The sequence below is a fragment of the Bombina bombina genome, chromosome 1, assembly GCF_027579735.1.
Source record: "Bombina bombina isolate aBomBom1 chromosome 1, aBomBom1.pri, whole genome shotgun sequence".
Taxonomy (NCBI): Eukaryota; Metazoa; Chordata; class Amphibia; order Anura; family Bombinatoridae; genus Bombina; species Bombina bombina.
In genome coordinates, this window is record NC_069499.1 from 345,893,971 (window position 1) to 345,918,987 (window position 25,017).

Genomic DNA, 25,017 nt, shown 5'->3' on the forward strand with positions numbered 1-25,017 from the left:
TAGTTTGTATGTCAGCAGGAAGCTCTTTAGCAGCTATAATTTAGTCTCAGTTAGATATAACAATTAGTCCCACTTCAATAGGAGCAAAAATCAGGGGCATCCAAAGCAGTCCACCTCACAATACACAACCCCTGGGAAATCAAAGGATTGTCCGGTCAAGCCCGCAAGTCAGTCCAGTGTCACTATACACCTCAGCCGATACCTTCTCTCCTACAAGCAAGCACAGTGGCGCAACAGAGAGGTCGGCAGTCAAGGCCACAAACACAGCAACCTCGGCTAGAACAGACGCACATCTGGACTTCATCCACCCGCGGGAAGGAGCGGAGAGGAGTAAGACAGTCCGTTGTTATCTTAGGTATGGTACCGGCTCCTGGATCAGAGAGTCCCGAAAGCCCAGCTGGCAGTTGGAGACCTACGCCGTCAGTTGAGGTAACCATGTTACAGTGCTCCGGATCTAGAAGTGCCTGGGGCTTTGCAAATTCCAGGTAGTCGGCTTTGCGCTGTCGGGACCAGCCCAGCACAGGAACCTCATAGCTCAATCCCGCAGCAGATAAAACAAGGGTCGTATCAGGCATAGGAAGCTTCCCAGTCAAAGATAAATGGCTGTCAGTTAAACCTGTAACTGATAAATCGTGCGTAGCAGGCTTCAAAAGCGCTGTGAGTTCAGCGAAATTCTCCTCCATCCGCCATTTTAGATTAGCGAGCAGGGACTGTATCGCAGTGTAGACATTTTCTTCAGCAGTTATTAATGTAATTTCTGGCTGTGAAGTTCAAATTCTTGTTTCGTTCCAAAAGTGGACTTATGGAAGACCTTGTTAGGTAGTTTAGGCTGTATAGGAGTTGGCAATAAATCCTTTATAGTAGTATTAGGAGCCGGAGCTCTTGCTGTATGCGGCCAGTCTGCTTGGTAGTTGGCTCCGCCCCCCCCATTGCCAGGTGTTTTAAGGCTGCAGGTGAGAGGTTGTGCTGTTTGTGATTTGTTTGACACACTTGCAGGGGCAGGAATAATAAATGCTTAAAAGAGGTTTAACTGTTTGAGATCAAGCGGCTGTGTGTATGTGATTACGCATGCATTTGTTAGGCCTTCAGGGAGTTACGTTGCTCTTTTAGTCAGTGCAAGGGTTCCTGCGCCAGCAATTTGTGGCGAGATAAGAATGGAGTAGATTTTCTGAATTCTGTGCGCGTAAGTCCTTACGCTGTATATTGGATACCAAATTGCGCGTCTGTTCTAAGTTAGTCTATGTGTAAAAAAAATACGTCCGAAAGATGAAAAATATGCGCATAACTTGTATGCTATGCCGTATATGTAATACCAAAATCGCATAAAATCTGGTGTCGCCGGCTTTTGCGGGCGACGCTGCATATGTGATCGAGCCCACTGTGTTTCAAGCATGTTTCCAAAGTTGTAGCAGTTGTATTTGTTTTAACCCCTGAGTAATAGGTTGTGGTTTTATGTACGTGATCTGTATGTGGGTATCTGCCATGTTCTGAGTGAAGGTTATGGGACTATTAGAGTTGCCTGTGAGGTGACATCTGTCCGGCAGATACAATCTCACCAGAGCTGAGAGTTATATTGCACCTAACCTAATATAAGCATTAGTCACAGTGAACCTATCTGCTCTGTTGCCTGTCTCCAGTAGACTGTACCTGTTCTGTTTTAAATCATTGCTAGCACCACTATATTAAATGAGTCTTGTTCCCCCATACTCTGAATATGCTGCATATAAATGGCACCATTTAAAAAGTAGATGCAAATGAATAATGCTCTTTATCTGTGCCATCTGAAATGCCAGCATTGATTAGTTGCTGCATAATAAGGCACTTCTGATATGCTGGATGAGTAGGAGTAGCTAATGGCACAGCCTATAGAACAGGAACCACACCAAGCACAGATGTTCTATGCAAACTAATGTGAAGAATCTTGAAACTTCTCCAAAGTCCAGACCTACAATTAACAAACCACTATCCCTTGATTCATCCTCTGTCACCCAGCTAAATGTAGTAGCAACTTATTCCTTTATCTAAATATAGTCACTCACTTCCCCCCTATAAAAGCGTAGTATAAGTTATTTATTTCAGTGTATGAGACTGAAGATAGCAAACTAGTGCTAGAGAATATGTTATTGTAAAACATATAGCTGTGTCGTCTCATAAACCAAAAACTCCCAGAGGGACCTAAATCAGTTTTTACTTACAAGTTAAAAAGAAAAAGAACTAAAATAAGCCAAATGGTGCAAGTCTGTGTCAACAATATAGTTTGACACTTTTATAACTGAGCTTTTAGGTGCAGTCTTTGCACTAACATGGATCAGTGAACAACAATAATTCTACAATGAAGTTGCACTGACAACAGTCATAATTGTGCCTAAAATCCTCATTTACTACATTGCCAGAAGCTAACTCTGATATTTTCAGTTGGTAGTTTTTTTTTGTTTGTTTTTTGCTGTCCTAGGCATAGAAAAATCTCATCACCCACCCCCTATAATTTCACATCATATTAGCCTCATAGATATTTCTTCTGAATAAAAAGACAGCAGTATTATACCCTTGTGATTCACACCTAGGGCTAGATGTATCAATATATGGACAAACAGGATTCACATGTTGTGAACCTTCCTTATTTCATTGCTAATTGTGGGGCACGTGTTCCCCATATATACCACTTCACGAGCGAATCGCACGAGAATAGGACTTGTCGATCACCCCAGTTGAATGACTCCTGGGTGATTTTAAACCACTGCTTCATAAATGTCAGTTGCAGAGCTGTGCTATGTTGCAGATCATTTGCATGCAAAGACATTTTTTAATTATGTTTAAATTTCATTTTGTAAGCAAAGTTTTTAGGGTTTTAAATCTTGATATTCAAGGGACACATTCTTGTTAAGGTCTGTGTTATTGTTTCTTTTGCAGCGAGCCAATCAGAGGCTGATCTAAGGAAACATTTGAGGCTTATTGCAGCAGTGCCCTATCCACACTGACAGATAACTGCAGTATACACTCCAGGTTTGCAGTCAATCAGGGGGAGAGGGGGAAGCACAATTTCCATTGTAAATTTAGGTTTGCAGGTAGGGTTTGCAAAAGACCATAAGGATTAGACCGTAGAGGACTAGAGTATGGTCATCTTCTCTGATGAGTCCAGTCTTTAGCTTTGCCCAACACCTGGTCACCTAATGGTTACACGGAGACCTGAAAAGGCCTACAAGCTACAGTGACTCACACACACTGTGAAATTTGGTGGAAGATCGATGATCTGGGTGTGCTTCAGCAAGGCTGGAATCAGGCAGATTTATCTTTGTGAAGGACGCATGAATCAAGCCATTTACAAGGTTATCCTGGAAGAAAACGTGCTTCCTTCTGCTCTGACAATGTTCCCCAACTCTGACAATTGATTTTTCCAGCAGAACAATGCTCCATGCCACACAGCCTGGTCAATCAAGGTGTGGATGGAGGAGCACCAGAACAATACCTTGTAATGGCCAGCTCAATCTCCAGACCTGAACCCCACTGAAAACCTCTGGAATGTGATCAAGGGGAAGATGGATGGTAACAAGGTATCAAAGATGAGCTGCTTGAATTTTTGTGCCAGGAGTGGCATAAAGTCACCCAATAGCAATGTGAAAGACTGGTGAAGAACATGCCAAGACGCATGAAAGCAGTGATTGAAAATCAGGGTTATTCCACCAAATAATAATTTCTGAACTCCAGCTAAGTTAAAATATTAGTATTGTGTTGTTTACAAATTAATATGAATTAGTTTTCTTTGCATTCTTCGAGGTCTGAAAACACTGCATGCTTTTTTGTTATTTTTGTTATTCTGACCAGATGTCATTTTCTGTAAATAAATGCTCTAAATGACAATATATTTATCTGGAAGAATTGTTGTCAGTAGTTTATAGAATAAAACAAAAATGTTAATTTTACTCAAACACACACACACACACATATATATATATATATATATATATATATATATATATATATATATATATATATATATATATATATATAAAACAAAAAACTGAAGGATTTGCACTCTAACCTTCAATCAGCGAGCCAGGGCGACAGGAGCGAAGGAGATATAGAAGACAAAGGATCGGATCCCTTGTCTTATTTTATATATACACACACACAAATCTGGACATATCTATATACATTGGAGTTCTTTCTAGTCAAATACCTTGTCACAATTTTTATTAAAAAGTGTATATATCTGTGTAATACTTTTTTTAAATCTTGTTTACATGGGTCTTGTGCAATGTTTTTTTAACCTTTACAGTTTACTTTAGGTCTCAAGGTATGCTAAATATTTTAGAGCAGTTTTGGCCATACCCTTGAGTGCAACCTATAACTTTCAACTTGTAATACCAGCGCAAATTAGAACAGTTGCGATATCTATTAAAAGTATAGGCTAAGCTTGAGCGAAGGCGGCTGTGCTAACCCTTCTCTGGTTTGCGCGCTTCACCTTGTACTTTTAATATCAAAGTGTCACGCTAATGGTAGCGTAGTTCCGCGAAACTGGTTATTGCGTGCGCTATCATTAGTGCATTACTTGTAATCTACCCCTTTGTGTTTAATGCACCTTTAACTTCTTGTGGGTAACATATAGAGCTGTGATAACCACTCAAAGTACATTATTAACCCACTGTTAGCATTATACACAATATTCATAACACCTTCCAGCTAAACCAGTGTAATTTTTTGGTTAATTTAAGCTAAATGAATTGAGGATATTAATCTTTACAACCTCTGATAGAAGTCTACATAATGCATAGGCTTATCTGTTTTTGTCTGACATAAGATGTATTTTAATATGTTTCATATTTTTTTGCAAACAGGTAAACCAAGCGGTAACCAGTTGCAGTTTGTAAAACTAGGGGTAACCAGTTGCAGTTTGTAAACCAAGGGGTAACCAGCTGCAGTTTGTAAAACTAGGGGTAATCAGTTGCAGTTTGTAAAACAAGGGGTAACCAGTTGCAGTTTGTAAAACTAGGGGTAACCAGTTACACTTTGTAAAACAAGGGGTAACCAGTTGCAGTTTGTAAAACTAGAGGTAACCAGTTGCAGTTTGTAAAACAAGGGGTAACCAGTTGCAGTTTGTAAACCAAGGGGTAACCAGTTGCCGTTTGTAAAACAATGGGTAACCAGTTGCAGTTTGTAAAACTAGGGGTAACCAGTTGCAGTTTGTAAAACAAGGGGTAACCAGTTGCAGTTTGTAAAACAAGGGGTAACCAAATGCAGTTTGTAAACCAAGGGGTAATCAGTTGCAGTTTGAAAAACTAGGGGTAACCAGTTGCCATTTGTAAAACAAGGGGTAACCAGTTGCAGTTTGTAAAACTAGGGTTAACCAGTTGCAGTTTGTAAAACAAGGGGTAACCAGTTGCAGTTTGTAAAACTAGGGGTAACCAGTTGCAGTTTGTAAAACTAGGGGTAACCACCAGTTGCAGTTTGTAAAACAAGGGGTAACCAGTTGCAATTTGTAAAACAAGGGGTAACCAGTTGCTGTTTGTAAAACAAGGGGTAACCAGTTGCAGTTTGTAAAACAAGGGGTAACCAGTTTCAGTTTGTAAAACTAGGGGTAACCAGTTGCAGTTTGTAAAACAAGGGGTAACCAGTTGCAGTTTGTAAAACTAGGGGTAACCAGTTGCAGTTTGTAAAACTGGGGGTAACCAGTTGCAGTTTGTAAAACTGGGGGTAACCAGTTGCAGTTTGTAAAACATGAGGTAACCAGTTGCAGTTTGTAAAACAAGGGGTAACCAGTTGCTGTTTGTAAAACAAGGGGTATCAGTTGCAGTTTGTAAAACAAGGGGTAACCAGTTGCAGTTTGTAAAACAAGGGGTAACCAGTTGCAGTTTGTAAAACTAGGGGTAACGAGTTGCACTTTGTAAAACAAGGGGTAACCAGTTGCAGTTTGTAAAACAGTTAGAAATGCTAAATGCTAAAGATTTGTGACTGGAAAATTTGCTTGCAGTTGGAATATAAATAACTCTAAAGTGTTGCATGAGCTAAAACAGCTTATTTTAAAAAAAGAAACAGCTATTCTAGCATTATATATTATTTCTTATATAGGTTTTGTATCAAAAAGTAACTGGTGTTTGCGAATTTAGGATTTAAAAGTTCTTTAATGCTTCAATTATTAGGTTGCCAGTTTATATCTTGAAGTTAGAGGGACATTAAACCTACAAATTTCCTTTCACAGTTAAGATAGAGCATACAATTTTAAGAAACTTTCCAGTTTACGTCTATTATCAAATTTGATTAATTCTCTTGACATTTTGTTGAAGGAGCAGCAATGTACTACTGGGAGCTAGCTGAACACATTATGTGAGCCAATGATAGACATATCTGTGCAGCCACCAATCAGCAACTAGCTCTCAGTAAAGCATTGATGCTTCTGAGCCCACCTACATAAGCTTCTCAACAAAGGATAGCAAAAGAACAATTCAAATTAGATAATAGAAGTAAATTTGAAAGTTGTTGAAAGTTGCATGCTTTATCTGAATCATGAAAGAAAACTTGTATCTTTAATAACGACACATCAAGCCATAGTATAGATATACCTAGACATATGTGATTGCATCAGTGTTCATCCCATACACTAAATCTTTACTATAAAAACATAATCTTGATTAACAAAAATAATAAAAATCAGGCAAATTGTATGGAACAGTAGTGTATTGCCGTTTTTAAAGTAAAACTATTTGCCCATGCAGTGAATATAATACATTAGAACAGAATATCAGGTAAAGAAATCCTTTAGTGACAAAAGTCTTGTTATTAATCAAATGCCATTTTAACTTTAGTCATTAAGAAAATGGGGACCACAACTTCCGCCATCTGTTACATCACAACTGTTACTGCACCTGCATTTTTAGACAGCCCCTACCTCCAATACATATTACTTAATCACTTGTTTCTTTTTTATCACCTTTTCTGTTTCAAATCAATTACTTTTTTTAAACTTGTGCAGCTTTTGTTGTGCATGTGACATAGATGCTCAGAGTGTTGGTAACGTTTTTTTAGGTTATGTCACTCTGTTTTCCTACGTAGGCTAGGGGTGCCACTTGCACAAAAAAGCATTGTAATATTTTGTACTAGAATGTCTCCTTATGATGTGGGCTTCTATTCGGGAATGCTTAAAGCCAGCAGTTTATTGAATTATTTATGTTTAAATGAGAACCTCATGTACGTTTTTTTTTTTATAATATACTTATTTTGTATCACAAGATTCATATTCAAAACAGGTCATAATAATACTATAATAACAAACTGTATATGTGCAATTTTAAAAAATAATCTCTCCAAGTTTATTCAGATAATCATGTTTTTAAAATCATATCACAATTCAAATAATAATTTAATGTTAATACAAATAATATTCCCATACTCTAAAGTCAATCAAGGTTTGAAATCATAACGTAACATTTAAAAATATATCTAACACACAATATTGTTAATAGTATTGAAGTTGTTTCTCACACATTGTTTTAACACCAACTATTTTTTTTTACTATACTGTGCATGTGCACTAAAAAAATTTGTTTTGCCACTTTTAGATCAAATATTGTTTAAATGGCCTCTTTAATCTTGCCAATCAGTTCAGTAGTTCAGATTGTAGCCATGACTAAAAAAAGAATATTTCATCACATTTATTAATAAAACATAATTTATTTTTTTCAAATGCATGTTAATGTTTCTTGTATTTTAATTTAGCTTTTGAATATCTGATTCAGCATTTGAATATTAAATTGAAGGTTAACTTACCTTCATGCCGATCGAGTATTATACTTTTTGTACACAATCAATAGGAGTTTAATTCATCATTTTTTATAAATCTTATTTTCAACCAAGTTATCGGCGCTTTACAAATTAGATAGTATTTTTTTTTTTATTTTTTTTTTTACTCTTGATGAGGTTTTTAGCTTGTCCAATGGAAAATAGGGCCATCCAAGGAGGCGGATGACGTGGGGTGACGGCCGCCTAACGGCCAGGTTTTCAATTGGTCAAACTAAAAACGTGATCAAGAATTAAAAAAATAACAAAAAAACGGGTCGAATTTGTAAAGCGTCAGGAATCTATAGCACCGATAACTTGTTTAATAGTAAGATTGATAAAAAATGATGAATTAAACTCCTATTGATTGTGTACAAAAAGTAAAATACTCAATTGGCATGAAGGTAAGTTAACCTTCACTTTAACCTTTATATTTTTTTTCTCAGAGGCTATAGAATACACAATTAAAATATAATATATTAACATAAACATATTTACTTTTTCTAAGCAAAACTCTAAGGGGAACTTGACATCTGCTATATTAGAGTGTCAAAAGCGTCCATTGCTATATGAACAAATATCTGGAAAACTACTGAACCATTTCTCTTCAAATTTTATATTTTCAATTAAAAAATAGTAGTATATTTCCAAATGTCTTTAAAGAAAAAAAATACAGGTTTATCATGGAAACTTTGTTCAGAAACAATCCCTCAATGCAAAATGTTTCTAAAATGTATATTAAAAATGTTATGAACAATTTAAAAAATAGCTAATTTGCCTGTTGAAACCACCTTCCAGGTTGCGTGAGGGGGAGGCTGAAGAGAGAGAGAGATCCCAGTCCATTTGAAAGGGTGTTAATGCACAATCTTTGAATACAATGAACTCTTATCAGTTGCTTGCCTGAGTACACTTTCCCTTTAAATCTTCCATATGAAAAAGAATTGCATATTTTTATTAATAGGTTTTTAGCAAATGGTTCCTGATAATGTTTTTATCAGTGAAATTAGCATGCATGCATTAGGCACACATTATGCTCAAAGTCCATAAACTGAGCTAATATCCTTACTGCTAAAACGAAGAATATAATTTGAGACTCTTCTGTTGAATTCTACATACAGGGTCAAAATAGATGTTTCACATACCTCTAACAACTTCTGAGCCCCTTCCAAAATATACACCTCACTACTAGAGAGAGACATGCAGAGTGCTGCCGCACCCTAGATTTTTTCTCCAGCAACAAAACATTAGAAAAATGTATCACTAATATTGCTTCCAATGGGAGGGAATGATCTGACAAAAGCACCACACAGACTCAACACATTGCTTTCTAATTAGGGGAATTCCTAGTTCATGTACATTAGATTTTTGAAGATATTGGTAATGTTGTTCGAAAAGGGATTGATTGTCATTGTAAGGAAGTATGTTTTTAGGAATTCATCATTGTGACACAAATCTATACTGCTGGACCATACCCTTACACAAAACATGTATTAATAAGACATATATAAAAGAACATATAGCACTTTATATTGTTATATTAATGCTCATTGACTGGTAACTATTTAACCCATGCAAAAGAGCCTATATGAATTGCTGATCCCAAACAGGACATCTCACTCAAATATTGTTGCAGACACTTTTTCCAAATCCACTTGTATTTTGTGATTGACTTGTCTGGTAACAAACAAATAGTTATTATGTAGGTGGGTTTGAAACATCTTCACATAAACACAAATGTTCAATTCATAATATTAAAACAGGTAGATATGTTTCTGTAACACAAACACTTCTACTCTCAATGCAAATCTAGTTTGCACAAACCTCTTTACAATAGTGGGACAATGCATGAAGACAAAGACCAATATGTTGTACAAAGAAGAAAGGAAAAATAAAATAATTTGGCCAGACATTATCTTTTGATTGACTGTGCTCAACCAGCCAACCGTCATTAGCCAGATTCGTCCACCAAAATGACAGATTTGTCAAATGTTGGTTGGTGTATTCAAACACATCATTAAAATGCCTTTCTATATTTTATATACATTCATCTTATAACAATCTTGATTTTCTCCCTTTAACCCACATATCCAGCAAGATTCATACATAGACTATAATTATTCTTAAAATGATCCTCAGATGATGGGCACACAGACTGTATGACCCTGTTCAGTTGTTCCTTCCTAAATACTTTTGATTTTACATCCAACACAGCCCCTGCTCCCCTTGCATCCTTAGGGACCCACAAACTACAGCTTTTGACTGATCAGAGAAAGATTATTGATGATCATGGCTTATCCTTCAACTTGTTATATGTTAAAGTACAAATGTGTGGCACAGCATCAATATCCACATAAGTGATATCTAACATGCACTTGCCAGTTATTCCTCATAAACCCATAGCAGTAATCTTGTAATTAGCATAGGGCATTATAGCCCAACATTGTCTTAATTTGTTTAACACATTTAGCAAAAACATAACAAAACATGAGTACAAGAAGGAATATTCTAAGATTTAGTAATACTACCTTATAATCATTTATTTGTACACTTTATTTATTTATTTTATTTTCTTGTGGCAGTTAGTTCTTTTATACACTCAATTTCCTGCAAAGCTTTTAATGAACCTGTCTTGTTTTAATTGGCTAAACAAATTATATGTTATATGAGAAAAGATGTAGCCTTTGACTCTGTTGAAAGAAAAATGTAAGTGATCCATTAGAAGAGATGTGCAAAACCGTATAGATATGCTCAGTTTGACTTCATGTGTATATGGTATCCCAGGAAAAGCTGGGTAAATAAAAGGGGGGGGGGATCCAGAAGAAACAGGCATTTCAGTGGGTTTTCAAATACAATTTTACAGATGACACAACACATTTCTATATTGATAATGTGGGAATGAATGTGCTTGATTGCAGGTTTTGTCATTTACCTAATAATATCTCTGATGTAGGAAATAAACAATTTTATAGTAACTTTAACATTAAACTATCATGATACACAAAGGGCATGCAGTTTTAAACAACTTTCCAATTTTATTTTTAACAAATTTGCTGCGTTCTCTTGGAATCCTTTGTTGAAGAGTAAACCTAGTTAGGATCATACAAGCACATCCTAAGCATTCTATGGCACCAAGTTTTCAAAAATGTATAATATTGCTTTAAACGTTGTTGCAAGCATGACTGCCATAGAATACTAAAGACACGTGCATGTTCCTGAGCTTGTATGAGATTCTATTATGAAATTGACTTTGTTTTCTTGGTACCCTTTGTTAAAGCATAAACCTGGGTAGGCTCATAAAAGTTTAGGTGTGTGCACGTCTTTAGCATTTTATGGCATAAATATTTACAAAAATGTGTAATATTGCTATAAACATTGTTACCAAGAGAACATAACATATTTCATAATAGAAGAAAAATGGAAAGCTGTATAAAATGTGCTCTTTTTAAAGCATTTTTTTTAAATATCCAAACACTTTATTGCAATAAGAAGTGAACATTCTGGATATCATCTTGCACATATTTTGTCATTTAAGTGTGATTTGAGGCATATATACTTTAAACAAGGCAATTAGAGTGTAAATATGTGCGCTTAGAATAGGCAAAAACATTAACAGTAATTAAAAACTTAGCAAACAGTCAAGATATTCCCTACAAGAAGCAAAATTTGGTTTTACGCATTGAAGGGTGTAAAAAATAATAATAATAATGTAAAAATCTGCTCAGAAAGTTTTTTCTGAAGAACTGGAGTACTGCTGTCACATTAATGGTATTAGCTAACAGTGCAAAGCAAGATAACGACAAAACAACCAGGATTTCTAATGGATTAGAAAGATGTTGCATGGAAAACCCTGCAAAAAACGGTTGGAAACAATTTACACAGCCTTCTAATGGATTGGAATAGACCCCTGTTACCTTAAAAGGAATAATAAGAACTCTTGCTTCGACAAAAAAACAAAATCTGTAACCTAGACTTTCAAAATAGTGCAAATCAAACAGAGGGTAGGCAGTTTTCAGCATTTTAAAAATCTATGTTACAATATTTGCTTTTTGGCTTCCCTAGGGATCATAGGTCAATCAGGTTTTTAATGTCCCTTTAATGCAACAAAGCTGGTCTTGTAATAGATGAATTAAATTCCTTGATGCAAACGCCATCTGGGTCAAACACTGTAATCGTATTTTTACTAGGTTGACATTGGACTTCTTTCTACAAGTAGTCAAAAGTAACTTGTAATTGAATGTTGAGATTTTTTTTTACAATTTGTTTTTTTCTTCTATATATAGCGGGGAAAAAGTTTAACATATTTATAGTTTCTGTTTTAATATTAACCCCTTGGTTGGCAGAGAAGATTTAAATCCATTGCCCTTTTTTGAGAACGGTAAATTCAAAAACCGGTTGAGGTACTTAAAAAAAATGTGCATTAAAAAAAATAGGCTAGTTTTCATAGTTGGTGTTTGATTAGTGTAAAAAGGTATGCTAAATGCCCGTTAAAGGGACAGTCAAGTCCAAAAAAAACTTTCATGATTCAAATAGGGCATGTAATTTCAAACAACTTTCCAATTTACTTTTATCACCAATTTTGCTTTGTTCTCTTGGTATTCTTAGTTGAAAGCTAAACCTAAGAGGTTCATATGCTAATTTCTTAGACCTTGAAGGCCACCTATAAACTCAATATATTTTGAAAGTTTTTCACCACTAGAGGGCATCAGTTCATGTGTTTCATACAGATAACATTGAGCTCACGCACCTGAATTTAAAGAGGAGTGAGCACTGATTGGCTAAAATACAAGTCTGTCAAAAAAACTGAAATAAGGGGGCAGTCTGCAGAGGCTTAGATATAAGTTAATCACAGAGTAAAAATGTGTATTATTATAACTGTGTTGGTTATGCAAAACTGAGGAATGGGTAATAAAGGGATTATCTATATTTTTAAACAACAGAAATGCTGGTGTTGACTGTCCCTTTAACAGAAGGGGACATCATGTTTTTATAATATAGGGATGTGCAAATATTCAGCATTTTTGTGAAGCAAATGCCAAACATGGCCACAATTTGCGGCATTCAGCTCATTTCGTCACCAGATTTGTTAGAGTAAAATTGCAACACACAAATATCTGGGTTTTGTACATCCCTATTATATTATAGATCGCTGAAATATATTACAAAAAAAAGATAACTTATTTTACAAATCATGGTGGGGGGGTGCACAGAAAAAAAGCTACAATTAGAAACAAAATGGCTAGTGGTCTGTTTGGTCCTTTCTCAGTGCATTCTGATACAAATATAAACTGTAAGCTGATATTGTGCCTTTAGAGAATGGCTCGACAAACCCAGGAGCCAGGGAGCTGCCTGCGCCTAGAATTTTACCATTGGATACTAACTTTTTGGGTTCTCCATATATCCCATATACAAATGCCACTCTCTGGCTCCTAAATATTTTTACTGGCTACTAAATTTTAAATAGATTTGCCCACCCCTGCTTTAGAGGCTCATGGAAAAGGAACTCAGCTCCTATCCCTAAGAGCATACTATGGTAGGCTCAGGAGTGTGCACATTTCTTGAGCAATATATGGCAGTAGTGCTTGCATCAATGTATGCTTTCAAAGAAACAAGATACTAGTGGTGGATCTGGAGGAATGGGGTGCTGTAGCATTATCAAACCTCAAAGGCGCCACCTGTGCTAATTTTGAAAACAAATGCCTTGTTTACATGTACAAAGCTATATTCAGATCAATAGGAAGGCATTTCAAATGTTTCTTTCCTGAATATACCATCTTTCTTTTATTTGTCTTGTGATGACTTGTCTTTTTTTAAAAATAGACTTGTGGGAAATGTCCTTATCAAAAATTGAAAAAATAATTTCAGTCTATTTGAAGTTAAAATTGGTCTTTATCTTCCATTGGATTAATGTCAAAGGAAAAAAGGGGCAACATTACAGGCAAGCTATAGGCCCTTAGTCATGTCCAATAGCTGACCAGAAATGTTGTCACTTTTTATTCCTTGGACCCTAATGCAATGGAGAAATAAAAGTCTATTTTTGCTTCAAATAGGCTAGAATTGTTATTTCATTTTTGGTATATTGGAACTGGCAAGTCTCAGATTCTGTGCCTTAATACTTGAGGGTGCTGTCTTCTATTTTTGTATTATTATTTTTTTACATGTCCTTATCAACCAGTGATCAAGCTGTGCCAAGGAATCAGTTGTGAGCAAACATATAGCCTGATAGTTTCATTATCAGTTTTAACTGCTTTAACCTGACAGCTGTTCGTGCAAAAAAAAAGAAGGGTATATTTAAAGTGGCGGGAAACCTCAATATTTTCTTTCATTATTTGGATAGAACATACAATTTTAAACAACTTTAAAATGTACTTATATTATCAAATTTGCTTCAATATCTTGTTATTCTTTGCTGAAGGAACAGCATCGCACTACTGACAGCTAGCTGAACATATCTAGTTAGCCAATCACAAGAGGCAAATGTGTGCAGGCACCAGTCAGCAGCTAGCTCCCACTAGTGTAGGATATGTGTGTATTCTTTTTTAACAAGGGATACCAAGAGAGCAAAGTACATTTTAAAATAGAAGTGAATTTAAAAGTGTCTTAAATTTACATGCTCTATCTGAATCATGCAAGTTTATTTTTTACTTTCCTATACATTTAATGCTCTTTTATATGCTTGTTAGAAATGTTTTGATCACAAAATCACTTTAAATGAACATTGTAAACATTTTGAAATTGATTCATTATTTACTTTTCATTTCGGAATGGACAGTTTTGTGCTCAATAAACCAAGATTTTCTTGCCAGGCTTATAGTGGTGTCTATATCTACAAGCAGAGTCATAGTCCACTCTTTATCAGCCAAAAAGTATTAATACAGCAATATCCTTTGTACACAAACATACATTTTCTAGCAGTTTCAATTTAAAGGGAAATAATGGTTGACTTTGAAATAAACACCAGTGTGTTTAAAATTCCTTTAGAAGCATTTTGCAATATTCTTATGTTGTAAAAATGCTGCTTTATAATTGGTTGGAAATATTGTGTTATTTAAAAGTCTCTTGAAAACTACAGAATTTATAAGAGCTTTTAGCTTTTTCCATGCACACAATAATATTTTAACTTGTTTGATTGCTAAACTACAAAAATGAATATGGTAGAAAGAAGTCTAGCTATAGACCAAATGATCACAATAAGAAGATAATATTTAGAGAAAAGTATAAAAAAATTGCTATTCTATGTATAACATTTGTCGATTAATAAGGTATATTTCGAGATCCTAACATTTGTCCTCAGTATATGGACCTTTAACCCTTTGGCTTTCAAAAAGTAGCAATATTAAAGCGTCATTGTACTCTTTACCCTTATTTCATTTAAAATAGCGTTTTTTTGCCTTTTTAAAATACCACCTATACTAAAAATATGAATATGTGTTATTCTATGTAGAAAGGCTATGTAAACAAGAGACAATAAGCAGCAATCAATTTCACAATGGGGGGTGGAAAATAAAGCTAACACAATTTTCATTTTTAATTGATTTTCTACGTACTGGCCATTGTGAATAGAAAGAAAATTTAGATAAGAAGGCCTTAATAAAAATAGAGATAGATAAGATTAGGAGGTCTGCTTTCTATACATGATTGGCCCATTTATATGGGCATTTTCATGAGAACAATGGATTGAGGCTTCAGTCAGCAGAAACATCTTTTTCATATACAAATGTAATTATTCCCATACATTATATACCATATAGCTACTATAACAAGTAATTTGCGAACACATTAAGGGAAACTAATTTTACAGTACAATGTCCCTTTAAATAATAACATATAAAAAAAATAACACTTTCTATTCTTTGCAGGTTGGGGGCCACACTGAAAGCACGTTTAAATCCCAAGGCAAGTGAATAAACTGTCATTTTTACTTAAAATAAAGGTAAATCCATCTCTATAAACACATTTGAAAGTAGCATATTTTTGCAAGCTATGTGCAGACACACACATATGTAAAAATCACATGATGTTCCACAATCTGCATCATTTCCAGCTGTCAGTGCTATACATTAAGAGGAAACAACATCTACATTTTGCTAGACCTCAACTGTACCTCATTCAACACTATCCCAAATCCATTTACACATAAATAAAAGATGAACGGGTTGTCAGAAGAGTAAAGTGTAGAACAATGTTGTGTGGCATGGATCAGTCTTTAGCTGCACAGTTATGTGCTATACTTGGTTTTAAATGAGGGCTTCCACACATAGCTAAAGGGTTAAAAGAATGGCCATACATCCAATTAAAAGTCTGTTTTCATTTTGATTAAATTTTATAGCAAAAAAAGTAAATTGTGCTATCGTTTGAATTAATCACATCTCCCCACCAACTTCATATATTATTTTACTTTACATTTTGCAAGTAATAATTAAGTTAAAGGGATACTAACCCCAATTTTTTTTCTTTCATGATTCAGATAGAGCATGCAGTTTTAAGCAACTTTCTAATTTTACACCTTTTATAAATTTGTATTCGTTCTCTTACTATCTTTATTTGAAAAAGCAGGAATGTAAGCATAGGAGCCGGCCCATTTTTGGTTCAGGACCTAGGTAGCCCCTGCTGATTAGTGGCAAAATGTAGCAAACCAATCAGCAAGCGATACCCAAGTGCTAAACTAAAAATGGGCTGACTCAAAACCTTACATTCCTGCGTTTTCAAATAAAGATAGCAAGAGAATGAAGAAAAAGTTATAATTGGAGTAAATTAGAAAGTTCCTTAAAATTGTGTGCTCTATCTGAATCATGAAAGAAAAAAATTGGGTTTAGTATCCCTTTAAGTGCACAAAAAAATGTTACAGTCACCTAAATCTGTTATAGATACATAGACAGATAAATAAGATAGATAGAAGCAGACAAATAGACAAAGAGATAGACAGATAGATAGAAAGATAGATAGATAGATAGATAGATAGATAGATAGATAGATAGATAGATAGATAGATATTAGATAGACAGACAGATAATATAAATTGTTGGTAATACAGTTACTCTGAACCCAAAAAATACCTAAGTTTCAAATGTGCACTGTTTAACATAAACCACTGCTTTGACTTGCACAAGTGTTTTGCTCTGTCTGGTAATATGATGTAGTAATATTATGATTGTATTACTGCACATATTAACACAGATACATATGCAGTTTCTTCTCAGCCATTCTTTCCTTCCACATACCTCTTTTTATTCTGTCCTAACATCACCTTCCCCACTGATACTCATATGCCTCTAGGAGAGGATTGTTACAGTGAATATGGCAGGGGTTACACCACACAATGTATTACATTTTGGGGAAGTAGAGGGTCAGATTAAAAAACATTGTCTCAGGTTATACAAAGCTAGTCTATTGTCTTCTAGTTATGAGAACGATTGCCTCCTAGTCCTATGTAAAGCCTCAATGATAGTCTATATTTAATGCTACTTATTTCATAGAATATCTCAGATTACTGATCATTTGCTTTATACTTAAACACTTACCTTGTATGCACCAGGCAGGCTGAGGAAAAACTTTTCTGGTTTGTATACAGTATATATCCTGAGGCATTTCAGATTTAAATAACTATAACTATATATAGTTCTAGTATTGTACTATCTATAAATAAATAAATATAGAAAACATATAGCCTAAAACATTATTTTGTTGCATTTACTTTTATACTATGAGTGTCTAAATGTTATGTCTGCATCCTATTTGTTTTTACACTCTTCCCTAGCTGATGTATATTTGTCAGTGGGCACTACTATCTTTAAATGGACAAAACATATAGGGGCATCTTTTTGCATATTAAATAGACATTTTACCACTTTTGCCATACTGTGTTATGTTAACAACAACCTGATTTTATTGTTTCTTTTAAGTCACCTGCTCTACAATTCTCCCCAGGCAGATACCCTCTGAGCCTTGGAATCCTTTCTACATTCTGTTACAATTTGCCATCCATGACAGCCTACTGTACTCTATATTCCTGATTATCTTTGTCAGTGAAGGGGTTTAACTGTGCAATTAATTCCCCCCCCCCCCCCCTTTATAAGTATACCTCTAATAAGCAGATACCCCCTATTCTTTCACCAAATTAATCCAGTTTCCTTCAATTACAATATTTCCTTGCACTGTGAAGCTTGTCATGGGTCAGACACATCTATCCAAAAGTAATCCTGTCCCTGTGCTGTTTGAGCTCACCCAAATTCACTCAGCTGTGCCATATCTCTCCCAAGATTAGTCTTCAATTCAATCATTTGATTCCATGCCCGTTAGTTTATGCTATAACCCAATGTCCATAGTTGGGTAATAGGAGTATCTATAAATGATCACTCAGCCTATCTTCGTATTGTGCTAGAGCCATATAGCAAAGTCACTATCTCCTCACATTTCTCTTGGGTCATACATTTTTCTCCCGAGCCCCACTGTTCTTAACAGCATATAACATCACCTATGCAGGCAATTACCTTAGTTATCTCACCCTATTTAACGCTTCTCTCCAGTCTCCCCTCACATGAGCTGGTCCCTAAAGCCTCACATCTCCCTTGGGTCATACATCACTATGCAGGCTGTTACCTTAGTCATCTCACCCTATTTAACGCTTCTCTCCAGTCTCCCCTCACATGAACTGGTCCCTAAAGCCTCACATCTCCCTTAGGTCATACATCACTATGCAGGCTGTTACCTTAGTCATCTCACCCTATTTAACGCTTCTCTCCAGTCTCCCCTCACATGAACTGGTCCCTAAAGCCTCACATCTCCCTTGGGTCATACATCACTATGCAGGATGTTACCTAATCATCTTACCTGTTTAATGCTTCTCTCCAGTCTCCCCTCACATGAACTGGTCCCTAAAGCCTCACATCTCCCTTGGGTCATACATCACTATGCAGGCTGTTACCTTAGTCATCTCACCCTATTTAACGCTTCTCTCCAGTCTCCCCTCACATGAACTGGTCCCTAAAGCCTCACATCTCCCTTGGGTCATACATCACTATGCAGGATGTTACCTAATCATCTTACCTGTTTAATGCTTCTCTCCAGTCTCCCCTCACATGAACTGGTCCCTAAAGCCTCACATCTCCCTTGGGTCATACATCACTATGCAGGCTGTTACCTTAGTCATCTCACCCTATTTAATGCTTCTCTCCAGACTCCCCTCACATGTGCTGGTCCCTACATCTTCCTTGGGTCACAATCTTGTCTCTTTAGTCATCACCTGTTTAGTAACAGCTTATAACACCCTTACCTGTCTAGTGACCTTGTCCTCTCATCTGCATGTTGCAGATTCCTATCCCCTCACATCTCACCTGTGCTATATATTTGTGTCCTACCACACTTAGCATAAAATAACCTCACTGGTGCCATTCTAAGTCCTCTCACCTATGTAATATTGCCCTCCAGAATCTCATCTGGGTCATGCTTTTGTCTGACAGCCCTACTGTCCTACAGCAAATAACATCACCTGTGTCATTCTATTGCCCATGTCCTCTCACCTAGTAATGCTGCTCTTCAGAATCCAGTCACTTGTGCTGGTCCCTAATGACTCACATCTCCCTTGGGTAATAATGTTGTTTCTTGAACCCTCAACATGCATCTGTTTAATACCAGCTTATAACTCCCTTACTGTGCCGTGACCTTGTCCTCTCATCTACATGTTGCCACCACAACAGTCACCACAAAAGTGTCTCACTTCTGTCATACCTCTACTGCAGTCCCTTTTGTCATACCCCTTTTCTCTAGTCCCTTCACCTGTAAATTGTCACCACCTGCACCCCTCTCCTTTTCTTTCCACTCCTCACCTGCCTTATGGATCTCCTCTCCCTCACCTCAGAAGTTCAATAAAGCTCACTTTACACTTGCATTCCTCACCTGTTACATGTGCCCTACCCGCACTCATGTTGCCATACTTCTGATTAGTTACCACTAGCCTGTGCCATGCACCTGCCCTGTCACTCATAAACATGTCCCATGCCCCTGCCCTTTCACTCATACACATGTCTCATGCCCCTGCCCTGTCACTTATACACATGTCCCATGCCCCTGTCCTGTCACTCATACACATGTCCCATGTCCTTGACATCTCACTCATACACATGTCCCATGTCCCTGACCTCTCACTCATACACATGTCCCATGCCCCTGTCCTGTCACTCATACACATGTCCCATGTCCTTGACCTCTCACTCATACACATGTCCCATGTCCTTGACCTCTCACTCATACACATGTCCCATGTCCCTGACCTCTCACTCATACACATGTCCCATGCCCCTGCCCTTTCACTCATACAGATGTCCCATGTCCCTGCCCTCTCACACATACACATGTCCCATGCACCTGCCCTGTCACTCACACACATGCCCCATGCCCCTGCCCTCTGATTTAAACACATGTCCCATGCCCCTGCCCTGTCACTCATACACATGTCCCATACCCCTGCCCTTTCACTCATACACATGTCCCATGCCCCTGTCATGTCACTCATACACATGTCCCATGCCCCTGCCCTTTCAGTCATACACATGTCCCATGCCCCTTCCCTCTCACTTATACACATTTCCCATGCCAATGCACTCTCACTTATACACATGTCCCATGCCCCTGTCCTGTCACTTATACACATGTCCAATGCCCCTGCCCTGTCACTTATACACATGTTCCATGACCCTGCCCTCTCACTTATACATATGTCCCATGCCCCTGCCCTGTCACTTATACACATGTCCCATGCCCCTGCCCTGTCATTTATACACATGTGCCATGCCCCTGCCCTGTCCCTTATATACATGTTCCATGCCCATGCCCTGTCACTTATACACATGTGCCATGCCCCTGTCACTTTTACACATGTCCCATGCCCCTGTCACGTTTACAGATGTCCCATGCCCCTGTCACTTATACACATGTCCCATGCCCCTGTCACTTATACACATGTCCCATGCTCCTGTCACTTATACACATGTCCTATGCCCCTCTCATTTATACACATGTCCCATGTCCCTGTCACTTATACACATGTCCCCTGCTCCTGTCACTTATACACATGTCCCATGCCCCTGTCACTTATACACATGCCCCTGCCCTGTCACTTATACACATGTCCCATGCCCCTGTCACTTATACACATGTCCCATGCTCCTGTCACTTATACACATGTGCCATGCCCCTCTCATTTATACACATGTCCCATGTCCCTGTCACTTATACACATGTCCCCTGCTCCTGTCACTTTTACACATGTCCCATTTCCCTCTCATTTATACACATGCACCTGTCACTTATACACATGCCCCTGCCCTGTCACTTTTACACATGTCCCATGCCCCTGTCACTTTTACACATGTCCCATGCCCCTCTCATTTATACACATGTCCCATGCCCCTGTTACTTATACACATGCCCCTGCCCTGTCACTTTTACACATGTCCCATGCCCCTGTCACTTTTACACATGTCCCATGCCCCTGTCACTTTTACACATGTCCCATGCCCCTCTCATTTATACACATGCCCCATGTCCCTGTCACTTATACACATGTCCCATGTCCCTGTCACTTATACACATGTCCCATGCCCCTGTCACTTATACACATGCCCCTGCCCTGTCACTTTTACACATATCCCATGCCCCTGTCACTTTTACACATGTCCTATGCCCCTCTCATTTATACACATGTCCCATGCCCCTGTTACTTATACACATGCCCCTGCCCTGTCACTTTTACACATGTCCCATGCCCCTGTCACTTTTACATGTGTCCCATGCTTCTGTCACTTATACGCATGTCCCATGCTTCTGTCACTTATACACATACCCCTGCCCTGTCACTTTTACACATGCCCCATGCCCCTGTCACTTTTACACATGTCCCATACCCCTGTCACTTTTACACATGCCCCATGCACCTGTCACTTATACACATGTCCCATGCCCCTGTCACTTTTACACATGTCCCATGCCCCTGTCACTTTTACACATGTCCCATGTCCCTGTCACTTATACACATGTACCATGTCCCTGTCACTTATACACATGTACCATGCCCCTGTCACTTTTACACATGTCCCGTGTCCCTTTCACTTATACACATGTACCATGTCCTTGTCACTTATACACATGTACCATGTCCCTGTCACTTATACACATGTCCCATACCCCTGTCACTTTTACACATGCCCCATGCCCCTGTCACTTTTACACATGCCCCATGCCCCTGTCACTTTTACACATGTCCCATGCCCCTGTCACTTTTACACATGCCCCATGCACCTGTCACTTATACACATGTCCCATGCCCCTGTCACTTTTACACATGTCCCATGCCCCTGTCACTTTTACACATGTCCCATGTCCCTGCCACTTATACACATGTACCATGTCCCTGTCACTTATACACATGTACCATGCCCCTGTCACTTTTACACATGTCCCATGCCCCTGTCACTTTTACAAATGTCCCATGCCCCTCTCATTTATACACATGCCCCTGCCCTGTCACTTTTACACATGTCCCATGCCCCTGTCACTTTTACACATGTCCCATGCCCCTGTCACTTTTACACATGTACCATGTCCCTGTCACTTTTACACATGTCCCATGCCCCTGTCACTTTTACACATGTCCCATGTCCCTGTCACTTATACACATGTACCATGTCCCTGTCACTTATACACATGTACCATGCCCCTGTCACTTTTACACATGTCCCATGCCCCTGTCACTTTTACAAATGTCCCATGCCCCTCTCATTTATACACATGCCCCTGCCCTGTCACTTTTACACATGTCCCATGCCCCTGTCACTTTTACACATGTACCATGTCCCTGTCACTTATACACATGTACCATGCCCCCGTCACTTTTACACATGTCCCATGTCCCTGTCACTTATACACATGTACCATGTCCCTGTCACTTATACACATGTACCATGCCCCTGTCACTTTTACACATGTACCATGCCCCCGTCACTTTTACACATGTCCCATGCCCCCGTCACTTTTACACGTGTCCCATGTCCCTGTCACTTATACACATGTACCATGTCCCTGTCACTTATACACATGTACCATGTCCCTGTCACTTATACACATGTACCATGTCCCTGCCCTGTGATCGCTCACCTGTGTCATGAGTCGGTCCGCCCCGGTGTTCTCCTCGTCCTTGAAGATGATGTCCGGGTTATAGTTAGGGGTGAGCTCCTTGAAGCGCTCTGAATTGCGGGCGATCTTGCCCTCGTACCTCCCGCTAGCCCCCAGCGTCTTCTCGCGCACATTGGGGCTAAACTGCTTGTATGAGAGCGGACTGAGCTTCGCCGGTCTGCGCCTCCTGCCCACTACCCTGCCCGGACCGCAGCCCCTCACAGCCGGGCTCAGGAGCAGCGCGGCGCCGCAGAGCAGCAGAACTACCGGGGGCAGCTGCATGGGGCTCCCTGGGCTGCTGATCACGGGAGCTCCATCCGCCGCCCGATACCTCGAGCCCGGCCAGGGGGAGCGGACCCCTGTGGCCCTGGGCTCCTCGGTCTCTAACCCACACTCAGTTCTGTGTGCCCCTGTGCTGTGAGTCTGTAGTCCGGTTAGAGGGGTCTGGGTGCTCCCTGTGGGGTTGTAGCCTGGACTTGTTTCCTGCAGGTGCCTGATGTGCCCGTACTCCTTATTATTAGAATGTTGTCCCCTGAAGATGCTCCAGTGACCTGAGTGCCGCCTGAGCTGTCACTGACTTATGCGGTGCCTGCACTCTGCTCTTTGAGCTGTTAGCGCTGCCTGCACTCTGCACTCCCGGACCTCCTGGCAGTACAACTATCTGTGAGCTCCCGCTGTCCGCCTGCAATAAATAGGAAAGGCGGTTTGTTTTGGCACATGGAGTGTAAGGGGGGGTCCGTGAAATACCGGGGTCTGCGGAGCTCACACTCACCCTCACGCCCACTTCATGACACTGATGGGCTGTCACTCACAGTGCCCATTCCCTACCAGAGCTGGGCTGTCTCTGTCAATGAAATTATGTATCTGCCTGTGTTGTTTCAGACACATTTGTTCACTGATGTCGAAAGCATTTATTTCATAGCAGCCCCCCCCTTGTCTGTTTACCTGCCCTATAGGTAGCCTTGTTTGTGTGCCTGCCCTGTAGATAGCCTCGTCTGGGTGCCTGCCCTATAGATAGCCTCATCTGTGTGCTTGCCCTAAAGGTAGCCTTGTTTGTGTGCCTGCCCTATAGGTAGCCTTGTCTGTGTGCCAGAGGTAGCCTTGTCTGTGTGCCTACCCTAGAGGTAGCCTTGTCTGTGTGCCTGCCCTATATGTAGCCTTGTCGGGGTGTCTGCTCTATAGGCAGCATTGTCTGTGTGCCTTCCCTATAGGTAGCCTTGTCTGTGTGCCTGCTCTATAAGCAGACTTGTCTGTGTGCCTTCCCTATAGGCAGCCTTATCTGTATGCCTTCTCTTTAGGCAGCTTTGTCTGTGTGCCTTCCTTATAGGTAGCCTTTTCTGTGTGCCTTCCTTATAGGTAGCCTTGTCTGTGTGCCTGTCCTATAGGTAGCCTTGTCGTTGTGCCTTCCCTATAGGTATGCTTGTGTCTTTAACTGCTCTGTAGATAGCCTTGTCTGTGTGCCTGCCCTATAGGTAGCCTTGTATGTGTACCAAAGGTAGCCTTGTCTGTGTGCCTTCCCTATAGGTAGCATTGTCTGTGCGCCTTCCCTTTATGTATCCTTTTGTGTTTAACTGCTCTATAGGTAGCCTTGTCTGTGTGCCATATGTAGCTTTGTTTGTGTGCCATAGCTAGCCTTGTCTGTGTGCCTTCCCTATAGATAGCCTTGTCTACGTACCTTCCCTATAGGTAGCATTGTCTGTGTGCCTTCCCTATAGGCAGTCTTGTCTGTGTATCTTCCCTAGAGGTAGTATTGTATGTGTGCCTTCCCTATAGGTAGTCTTGTCTGTGTGCCATAGGTAGCCTTGTCTGTATACCTCCCCTATAGGTAACCTTGTCTGCGTGCCTTCCCTATAGGTAGCCTTGTCTGTGTGCCATAGGTAGCCTTGTCTGTATACCTTCCCTATAGGTAGCATTGTCTGTGTGCCTTCCCTATAGGTAGCCTTGTCTGTGTGCCTTCCCTATAGGTAGCCTTGTCTGTGTGCCTTCCCTATAGGTAGCCTTGTCTGTATACCTTCCCTATAGGTAACCTTGTCTGCGTGCCTTCCCTATAGGTAGCCTTGTCTGTGTGCCATAGGTAGCCTT

The 25,017-nt window shown here is 39.2% G+C and overlaps 1 protein-coding gene across 2 annotated transcripts in view; it reads right to left on the reverse strand.

Annotated features, from left to right (window-relative positions):
- IHH (Indian hedgehog signaling molecule) overlaps positions 1-23,640 on the reverse strand; it is a 121,978-nt gene extending 98,338 nt beyond the window's left edge. For both annotated transcript variants that reach the window (XM_053698152.1, XM_053698154.1), the window contains exon 1: positions 22,918-23,640. In XM_053698152.1, coding sequence (XP_053554127.1) covers positions 22,918-23,217 — 300 coding nt within the window. In that variant the 5' untranslated portion in view covers positions 23,218-23,640. The remainder of the gene's footprint in view (positions 1-22,917) is intronic.
- Between the last annotated feature and the right edge of the window lie 1,377 nt (positions 23,641-25,017).